Raw genomic sequence first — 10454 nt, 5'->3', positions numbered from 1 at the left:
GTTCTAGGATCAGGATTTAATTAGGGCAATCGCCGGAACCCTGACACTTGGTCTGTCTCTGGCTGCGGAGGCAAGCAAAGGAGAATGAGCAGAACAAGCGACTGGCTGCCAGGGACCTTCTGCTTTGGGAAGGAGCTGCCGGCTACTGTGTGCCAATGAGAAGCCACAGCCTTCTGAGATGGAGGTGGCAAGGCTGCTGAGGGCAGCAGATGCACAGAAGGACTGGAAACGCAGCTCAGCACTCCTGGCCGTGGCAGGTGGTGGCAGAATTTGGCATACTAGGCAACTGGAGAAGGTGCTCCAGCAACTGGCTGGGCCACACACAGTGCTCCTCGGGAGCTGAGAAAGACAGTTTCTCTCAGCTAAGGCTGAAATACATGCCCACCCTCCCCCGTACCTGTGGGAGGAACGAAAGCAGCCCATTGAACCCCTGCCCTCTTCTCCCAGCAATGCTGGTGTCTGCCAGGTGTCCTTTGGGTGGGACTTATTTCACAGGAAGAGGAGACAAGAGAGACTCTGGGAGAAGCCATAGGCTGGGCCTCAAGTACCCGTAATAGCAGAAATCTGTGCTTTATTCAGGGGGCAAAACAGCCGGGGGGTGAGGGATGGGGGCCCTCATACAAGGGGGCATCTCTGAGGTTTCATGGAAGGACCGCAGAGCTAGGAAGCATGTGCCCTTAGTGCTTACATAGTGGCCTTTATAAACTCTCTTTCTATACCATTATGAAAAATAAAATCCATCCTTGGGCCTCCCATACCCTGATTGCACCATTGAAAAGTTCCTGAAGGCCCCACCAAGCCAGCAGGATGGCCGTGTACTGCAGTGGCCCCGGCTCGAGGGCTGGACTTTGGCCCGCTGGATGGTCACCCACAGCCAGAACGAAGGCAGACGGCTGGAGAGCTGAAGCGGCTGCTCAGCCTGTCCGCCCTGCCCCCAAGGCCTCTCTCACTCCCACCGGAAGTCTCGCCCCACGGCCTCGTAGAAGCGGATGTTGTAGGGGCGGTAGAAGTCCTGTAGCTGCTCCAGCACATCTGGGTCAATCTGGACGTGAGGCCTGCCTTTGGATTTCCCCAGGCAGCGGGGTGGAGTGCCTCTCCCGGCCTTCTTCAAGCAGGGGAAGCCCTTGGTCTTGTTGAAGAAGAAGTGGCTCTCGGTGATGAGCCGCTTCAGGCCCAGGAAGTCCTGCACTTTGGCCATCTCCTCCGCGGGGTCCGTGATGAGCCGCTCCCCACTGACGAAGTGGATCTGGGAGAGCGGGAAGTACTGGAGCCAGCTCTCCAGGTGCAGCGCATAGAGGCCGATGCGGATGGCGCTCCAGGAAGTGTCCACCAGGCCGAGGCTGCGGTTGCGGAAGGAGAGCCCCTCGAAGGTGGGGATGTCCGGCCTCTTGGAGAGGGTCTGGGTGTAGTCCGAGATGGCTCTGGTGACCGGATTCCTCACCACCACAATCAGCTTCGTGTTCCGGGACATGTTGAAGATCCGCTGGGGAGCTTCCCGGGTGATGTAGTAGCTGGGGGTCTTCTCCATGGTAATCTGGCTGTCCAGGGTGCGGGGCATCAGGTGCCTGCAAAGGAAGGGCCCAAAGAGGTGAGGAACAAGGGGGAGGAGTGACAGGACAGGAGGAATTCCTCCACCGCCACCTCGGCCTCCCAAGGATCTCTGTGAGAAACCCCTTTTGCCTCTTTGCTCTTGCGGAGGTGATTCCCTCCAGCTGAGCATCTCCTCGAAGAGACAATTCTGCATAACCAGGTCACTATATTGTTTGTATTCTGCCGCGATCAATGGCACAGTAGTTAGCACACAAATGGAAAACAATTTTAAAAATCCATAGTAGCCATAAAAACTAAACAACAATCAAACCATCACTTGCAAAAGTAAAATAAATAACTTCAAAGCAGAGACGGCCCATTATGAATCAAACCCTCTCTAGCATCTTTCAAAACACAACCAAGGAATCTGGGATCTTCTAATTCAGGGGTGTCAAACTCGATTTCATTGAGGGCCGCATCAGGATTGTGTTTGACTTCGGGAGGGGGGGAGGAGGGCAGGGGGCACGGCCAAGTCGATGTCACTCATTGAGGCTCCGTTTTCGGCTGTGACGGCCTCCTGCAGCCCTCTGGCCCTCCCGAGCTCCCTTTTCATTGGCAGAGGCACCACAGTCCTTGGCTGTTTCCAGGGTGGGCCCGTGGGCCAGATCCAGCCCCTGGGCCTTGAGTTTGACACCCCCGTTCTCATTGGATTCCTTGACCAGTAAACGTTCCATCCATGATGACCATCTAACTTGTCTTTAAATATCTCCCTCAACGGAAGCCTGTTCCACTGCTGAATAGCTCTAACCACGAAGAAAACTTTTCTGTTACCCAACCAGGATCTGCTTATTTTAAAGCTGTTTTTTTTTTTGCCCCGTCCTCTGGAACTTCCCTGAAAAAGTTGGCCCATCTTCTCCATCAAGTATCTGTCAGATACTTGAAGGCAGCTGCTTCAAGACTGCTCCACACTCTTCTCTTCTCCAGGCTAAACATATCCAGATCTTTAAACAGTCCTGCATAAAAATTTCCTTCTAGCCTCTGGTCATCTTGTTTTCTCTTTGGATATGACCCAGTTTGCTAATATCCTTCCTAAAATTCTGTGTGGGCACAATTATTCCAGGGTGGTTTGTTCAGCTCAGAATAGAATAATAATCCTCTCTTGATGCTGACATTATTCGGTGGTGCCACCTAGAACTGGCATTTGGCACAAGTACGGCTTGTGATCTACCAACTAGAGTGCAAACCACACTTTGGCATAAAATCTGCTAGAATTTCATGCAAGGCACACTATTCCAACGAGGATGGTCACTCTGTCAAGAAAGGATATCAGGTTGGTTCTGCTGAGGGCGAGGGGAGGAGCCTCCCAATTGTACCAACTGACAGCCGGTGGAACTTTGGGACCCAGGGATTTCTCTGCCAGAAGACTTCAAAGAGAGGCTGAATATCTGTGAGAGATGTTTCTCACGCAGGTGATTCTGCATCAAGTGGGGGGTTTGGACTGGATGGCTTCTAGGATTCCCCTGCACTGGTCTGGCCCATAGAGACCCACCAGATGCTGCGGGTAGCAGCCACCATTAAAATGCTGCTCCTGAACCGGAGAGCCAACGCAGACTCCGCCTGGGCTTTCAAATGCTGGGCCATTTCAGCCCCCTCTTGTTTGGAAGAACCAAATCCCTGTTCCCAATCTGTTAGGAAACCACAACGGGGCCCCGGGGCCCTGCACTGCCTCTCTTCTCGGTGCTCCTGGCTGGGGACTCTGCTGGGGGGAACCAGTCTGGGGCGGCTTCCTCCTTCCCTTTTGCAACCAGTAGGGAAATGCCCCCCCCCCCCCTGCTCCTGCCTGTTCGGGGAGGCAGTTGGGAGTGCTTGAAACTGACAATGCAAGGAAACTGGCAAAGGAAGCCCAACCAGCTCCTTATTTTCTGAATGAGGCAATCAGGGGAAAAGGCTAATCTAAAGGAAAGGCTCATTTCAGAATGCTGTTGAAGTGGAACAGCACAGAAATACGGCTTCTCCTTTTCCAATTCAAATGGATCCCTCTGCCCTCCTGCTCTGCCTGGTTAGAGAACCGAGGCTAATGCCAAGTGCCAATGCCAGGAGACCAATGACTGGTGGGAGGCAGCTAATGCTGATTTCAGAGGGGAGGGGCCTTGCACTTCTTAGTGACTCTGGTGGGGGGGGGAGGGGGGAGAGCAGGTGATTTTGCCTCCAAGGGGACAGGCGACTACATAACAAATGTACATGCCCGACCACTGTGGTTGGCTGGGACTACTTTAAGAAGGAAAATGCTACTTTTACTCAGGCACAACGAGCAGCATGGAAGGTCCCTTCATGCTCTGATTGAAGGCACGAGGAAGCTGGCCCCATTGGGGGGGGGGAATGTGGGCAATGAACACTGAAGGCAAGATGAGCGTGGCTTATGGACTTTGAAGCAGCTTTGCCTCCTGCCCTGAGGCCCAAAGTTTCTGAGCAGAAAGCCCCTTGCCTGGGGTGAAAGAGATTCTCCCTACGATGGCTCAGGCCCCACCTGGGGAAGGGGCTGGAGAGGCCCAGAGGCCCCTCCCATCATCCCACAGTTTGCTCTCTGTTTCAAGGCAAAAGCCGGTGGGTGTATGGGTCCCACGGGAGATCCTGGCCCTGTAGAAAGAGCAATGGGCTAAACAAGACTAGAGGAGGTTTTCCCTTGAAAGAAATATTAGTCCAATGGAATGGCTGAGTGGGGAACTTCAGCAGCAGCAGCAGGCAGTTCCATCCGTGGCTTTTGAAGGAGCCAATCTAGAAGACCACGGGAACCTCCACAGAAGATGCTTTCAAGGTTGGCTCCTGAACTCGCTTCCCACAACCAAGGCCCACCAGCTGGAGCCCTTGCAATAAAAATGCCCCTCATTCTACTGAGCCCCTTCCAGGGCAAGGCTGGTCGCCCAACCCCTCACCTCATGCCTCCTTTGGGCTCCCATGACCCCTGAAGGGAAATCTCAGCTTACGATCAGAACCCACGAGAACATTAGAGATCAACCAGTCCACCCCCCACCCCCCCCTGTCCTAGCAGAGGAAAGGTTTCCTCTTCAAGATCAGACCAGCTGGAGTGCAGGCTGCCTCTCCTCTCGCTGCCTTCCCTTTGGTGCCAAACGGAGGCGGAGAGGATCTTGGTGCCGTCAGAGCCGCAGCCGGCTTGGAGCCGCGTTCTCAGCATTTTGAGCCAAGACAGGCGAAGGCTGCACGCGCCCTCGGAGGGCTTTGGCGGAGGGCGTAATGCAGGCGTGGAAGCGCCCGGAGTGAGGCAGCCGAGCTCGAACTGGGTGGGGGCGGAATCCACGTCCGGGATTTGGAGACCTCCTTGGCCAACCGCCGCGCCTGGGCCGCCCGGGCTGGGAATCTCACTCCTACCTACCCCGGAGGAAGGCGGGTTCCCGGGCAACTCTGGGGGTTCAGGTGGGAAGAAGGTAAGTGGGCTTTCGGGGGGGAAGGGGGCGGAGTGGCACCAGTCGGAAAAGCAGATTCTCCCCGCCTGCTTAGACGAGGATTCCCGGGGAAGCCGGCCCAGAGCCCGCCGGCCCTTCGGCTCCCTTTCTCAGCCGAGCGGAGCCGTCGAGGCCCCTGCAGGGGCTCCCAGCCTGCCAGCGGAGCTCTCGGGCGCGAAACGTGGGGCGGACGGGGAACAGAAGCGCCGCTCTCCTCCGCCGCCGCCTCAGCCCGCGCGCGGAGGGTCGGCGGGGCGCCTCGGAAAACGCGCGGCGGCCGCCGGTCAAGCAGTCGGGTCGCGGTCGAGCCCGAGGCGCGGAGCAGCGCTGCGAGCATCTGACGCTCCGGCCCCGACAGGGAGCAAAGCGCCGCGCACGGACGGACCGGCGCGACGGGAAGGGGCTGCTGGGCGGCTCTCCACCCCCGGTCCCCGCGCTTCGCCCAGCCGCCTCACCTGTACCACTCCAGGCCCCGCTCGTAGTGCCGGTCGAAGAAGTGGGGCTCGGTGCCGAGGGCGCGCACGCCCGGGTGGCCGCGAATGAACTCCAGCACGGCGCGGGTGCCGCCCTTCTTGACGCCCACGATCAGCGCGTGCGGGAGCCGCTTGGCCACGGCCGCCTTGGCCCGGCTGCTCCCGTCTCCCGCCGGCCGGGCCGAGGGGGCGGGCGGGTCCCGGGCCGAGGGCGGCGCGGCGGCGGCGGCGGCGGGGCAGGCGCGCCACTTCTGCAGAAGTTTCTTGCGGGCGGCGGCGGGCAGGGCGGGCGGGCAGCGGGCGGCGGCGGCGGCGGCGGGGGGCGGCTCGGGGGCGCAGCAGAGGAGCAGCAGGCTGTAGCAGAGGCAGGTGCCCGAGAGCGAGAGCAGTGCGCCCAGCAGCAGCGCCCGGCAGCGCCGCAGCCGCCGCCGCCTCCGCCGGCCGAGCGCCATGGCTCCATCGCCGGCGGCGGCCACGGCTCTCCGGCCGGCACCAGCGGCGGGGTCGGGGCGCGCGGGGCCGACGAGCTCGGCGGCCCGCCACTACCGACCCGCTCCCGCTGCGGCGCCTCTTTAAGGGGCCGCCTGACGTCAGCCGAGCCGGAGCCGCCTCCGCCGCTGCTGGCAGGCTGAGCCCCCGCCCCGAGTGGCCGCGGGGGCAGAGCGCGGGTTCCCGCGGGGCGGTGCTGCCCGCCTGCCCGAGGGCTGCCAGCCGGGGGCTGCAGGGAGCCTCGGAGCGGAGGGCGACCCGCCCGGGAACGAGCGAGCGAGGAGCCTCTTCTTCGCGGCTGTCGGCGGGGGCGGCCCCGCTTAACCGGGCGCTGCCTGGGGCAGCTCCGGGTCGGGGGTGGCCGCAATCCCGGCTCCTTCGTCCCTGCGCCGCTGGGTCTCGAGTCGCCCAAATCGTCGGGCTGCTGAGCTCCTCCGACGGCTCCGCTTCCGAGCCCGGCCTAGAGGCGAGGAGGGGCTGCCCGACGCTGGCGCCCCAAGGCCCGGAGTGGGAGCGCTCAAGCTGCTTTCTGCGGGGGCAGCGGAGCAGGGCTGGGAGAGCAGCCACGGCCGGGCCAGGAGCTCGCCAGGCCCCCTCTGGACCGAGAGCCGCCGGTCCCTCTAAGGCAGCCCCACCCCCATTTAACCCGGCACCCAGGGAGGGGCTCCCCGGGTGGGCTTTTCCCCAAGCGGTGCCCTCTGCAGGGAGGTGACCCCAGGCGGAGGGACTCTTCGCTGCCCCGAAGGATCCAGCTGGGGGGGCGTCGCTGTGCCCAACGGAGGAGGACTACCTTGCCAGAAAGGGCGGAGGGGGACTCCCCTGACAGCCTCCCCCCACCCCCGAAGCAAAGTGGGTGGGTCTCAATCTGCCCTGGTTGTGCAAAGGGTCCCTTGTGGAAGGTCAGTTCTGAGCAGGCTCCCCTGGCACAAAGCAGAGCCCAGACAGGGAAGGGGGCGGTTGTGGCTGGGTGGGGCAGCAAGAGGGAAGGAAGAGTTGTAATCCTACCAGTTGATTACTGAGGTGGTTTGGGATTAATCCTCTCAGGATGGGCGGAGCTGCTGCATCCCCCCCTCCCTGCTGGCTGTCCAGGGCTGGTCTCATTCCTGCCTCTGCTGCGCTGACACCACCGCTCCATAAATGTCAATCCTGTTAATTACCTAGGTTTAATTGGGGCAAAGTTTTAATTGCATCACTACGCTGGGCAGAGTTTAATAGATCCACTCATTAGTGACCCAGCTTGCAACCATTATTAGCCTTGTGCAGCTTTGAGAGGATGACTGGGATCTGGAAGGTGGGGGGTGGGGTGGGGTGGATGCCATAAGGGAGACAGCCATTCCTAGCCCCCATCCGTCCCCCCCCCCAATATGGAAAAAAAACTTGTCAGTCTCCTTAACCTCCCCCCCTTCTCCCAGAGGTTATCCCCTTTCACCTTTTTCGAGGGAATGAGCCCGTTTTCAAGCTAAGCACCAAGTTGTAGGGATTTTCTGGTTGCTCCTTGGAGGGGAAAGCAGGGGTGCAGCCTCCCAGCCTGCTAGTTTCCTCTGTGGTTCATTTTCTAAATAAACCAATCTTTGAAAAACAAATTAAAGAGCTAATGCGATGCAGAAACTGGATATCCCCAGGAGGGGCTCACGGGCACTTTGAATTTACTGGCTGCCACATCTAGTAAATCTCTGCGTAGAGCGGGGCCAAATGGCAAATCCAGAGGAGGGGGAGCTTGGGGGTGGGGCAAAAGTCTTAGCAGGGGGTGCGGTGGTATGAAGGGGGCTGCTCTGGGGGGAGTGTTCCCTCCTCCCTCCCTCCCTCCCAGAAGTAACGTGGGTTGGGGGCTTGAATCCCCCACCAGGAAAGTTTGAGGGTTCTTCTGAAAGGAAGGGAGATGCACAGGCGGAGGTGGGGCTGGCCTTGCAGGGGACCAGCCTCCCTCCCTCCTCCTTGCCTGGCCTTCAGGAGGAGGAGACTGAAAACAGATTCCAAGCCTTTCCGAAGGCAAGCGGTTCATCTGCAAAAGAAGGGAAAATGAAACCAAAGCTCTGAAACTTCCGGCAGGGCCAGTAGAGGTTGTGTGTTCGAATCCTGAAGGCTCTGGCTCAGGCAGGTGGGATGGGAGAGGAAGGAGGGGCTGTGCCGGAATGGAGAGCAAGTGAGAGAGCGCAAGGGCTGGCGGGTGGGGCTTTTCAAGGCTGGTCATGGCTGAGGAGCAGTTGTGGGGCAGGTGGGTAGCATTATTGGGAAGATCTGCCCCCCCTCCATTGTCCTCAGCTGCCCTCTGCGAAGACCCAGTGCCCTGCAGAGGCCTGGCAGAAACACCCCGCCTTGATCGTTAATTTGGTTCCTAATCCCCAACTCCAGCTGCTGCCTAGGGGCTGGAGCAGGTGGCTGGCCAGTGGCTCATCTCCATCCTGGGAAGGGCTCCTGCTGCCCCTCCGGCCCTTTGCACCCACTTGTACTCAGTGACACCAGTAGGAAAATAAAGGGGGCTGCTGGGGAAGATCACAGCCACCACGCTCTGAACTGGGAGGAAATGGGAGAATTCCTGCTTTGGTAATGCAGGGCTGCTGAACTGGGCCAGAAGGCGGAGGGAGCCAGTCGGCGTCCTGCTGGGCTGCGGGGATAGCAACAGCACTAGCCATAGACTACTATGCCGCTTCACAGGGCTTTCCAGCCCTCTCTAAACGGTTTACAGAGTCATCCTATTGCCCCTAACAATTTTGGGTCCTCGTTTTCTCCACATCGGAAGGACGGAAGGCTGAGTCAACCTGGAGCCTGGTGAGATTCGAATTGCCAAATTGCAGGCAGCCGGCAGTCAGCAGAAGTGGCCTGCAGTACAGCACTCTGACCACTGTGCCACCGAGGCTCAATGGCAGGGTCTCCAAACTTGGCAACTTTAAGACTTGTGGACTTCACTGGCTGGCTGGCTGGCTGGAGAATTCTGGGAGTTGAAGTCCACAAGTCTTAAAGTTGCCAAGTTTGGGCTCTATGGGATGGTAGCTGGGGGCTCCTGTCCTGTCCCAGAAGGCCCTCTTCTGGAAATGCCACCTGTTCTGAAGGCGAGATGGGAGGGGAGGGGGAAGGAGGCAGGCAGGGCAGTGGAGCATTGGAGGAGGGGAGGGGAGACGGAGCCAGGGATCTGAAGAAACGTGTCCTTAAACGTCCCAAGTATCCAGAGCCAGGGAGGAGGAGGATCCTAAGGAAAACCTTTGCACTTGTCTTCACTGACTTCCTTAGCTAATTTATCTAATCTTGGATCATTTCGGCTTTCTTGGGTCCTCTTGTCCCACCCAATTTTATGTCTTCTGCAGATCCGAAAGACAATCCCTCCATTTCTTTCCCCCAAACATGAATGGGAACTTGGACAAGGCCCTGGGACTGGCGTGTACACCCAACCCCACCTGGTGAGGGGCATTTGGCACATCTCCTGCCCCACCCAGGCCTGTCTGTGGAGCGCCCTTGTCTGATCCAGCTCACCTGAGATCATGGCTGCGGAGACCCTGTGGTTGTCTGGAGCACACCTTGCGGTGCCTTCTTCAGACTCTTCCTCTGGAGGCCTTTCCCGCAGCTGCCTACGCTGAAGGTTTCCTGAGCAAATCTTTCTGCCTGGCTTGGAAGGGCTCTCACCCCCTCCAGCGTCCCCCCTCAAGGGAGAGGGACCCCAGCCTCTAGGGACTAGATACTGTCGTACATGGTTAACGTCCTGTCCCTCTCGCCGCCAGGAGAATATTTGGGGTCAGCCAGGAAAGAGGGAGAGGACAGGAAGTTGTCCCAATGCCACAGGCGCCGAAAATCTCACATTTCCCCAAATTACCAAAAAATAATCCAAGGGACTGGTAAAAGAATAAGTGGGAAGAAGCCATTGGAAGAATGACACCTTTCCAGGGCATTGGGAGATTATTCAAAAATAGATCAGGGAAGAGGCCACCAAGCCCAGCAGAGGCCGGGGTGGTGGTGTCGGAGAATCCTAGAGTTGGGGGTGGGGGCTCATGGCAGGAATCCAGGCAGAAGAGCCCTTAGCCTCTGCCTGGCAACCTCCTTGAATGGAGCTCCAGGAAGGACATGGAGAAAGGCACTGAGTAGCACGTGTGGAAGAATGTTGTCCGTGTCTATGGATGCTTGAGTGAAGGATGAAGTGTACACACACACAACACACACGAGAGAGAGAGAGAGAAAGAGAGAGAGAGAGAGAGAGAGAGAGAGAGAGAGAGAGAGAGAGAGGCTTGGGGTCCCTACAATCCAGGCTGTGCTCAGAACCTTCTTCCGTAACACCCAGTGCAGATGGAGGAAAAGCTCCTTCCCAGCCTTCCATGGGGAAAGGAACCCCCCCCGGGGGGGGGGGCCACATCCCTTCCTGCATTCCCCACATTTCCTGCCACTCACAGATGGCAGGAAAGGTGGGAATGACAGCCAAGAGAGAGCCCTGACCTCTATGTTGTTCCCCCTCTTTTTCAAGAGGCAACTGGACTTTTTCTTTGAAGACATTTCACATCTCATCCAAGAAGCTTCT

At 58.6% G+C, this 10454-nt stretch overlaps 1 protein-coding gene across 1 annotated transcript; it reads right to left on the bottom strand.

Moving 5' to 3' along the window:
- Window positions 1–554: 554 nt before the first annotated feature.
- LOC113425838 (heparan sulfate glucosamine 3-O-sulfotransferase 2) lies at window positions 555–6001 on the bottom strand. The gene is made up of 2 exons (XM_026688116.2): window positions 5447–6001; window positions 555–1565 (listed from the first exon to the last, which is right to left on the bottom strand). Exons 1-2 carry the CDS (start codon window positions 5914–5916, stop codon window positions 947–949), a joined length of 1089 nt encoding a protein of 362 aa, XP_026543901.2. The 5' UTR covers window positions 5917–6001; the 3' UTR covers window positions 555–946.
- Between the last annotated feature and the right edge of the window lie 4453 nt (window positions 6002–10454).

The sequence above is a fragment of the Notechis scutatus genome, chromosome 12 (assembly GCF_049901735.1).
Source record: "Notechis scutatus isolate UNSWTSFEM ecotype Mainland chromosome 12, rNotScu1.2, whole genome shotgun sequence".
Classification (NCBI taxonomy): domain Eukaryota; kingdom Metazoa; phylum Chordata; class Lepidosauria; order Squamata; family Elapidae; genus Notechis; species Notechis scutatus.
The sequence above is the reverse complement of the archived record's forward strand: the minus strand, read 5'-3'. Positions and strand labels throughout refer to the sequence as shown.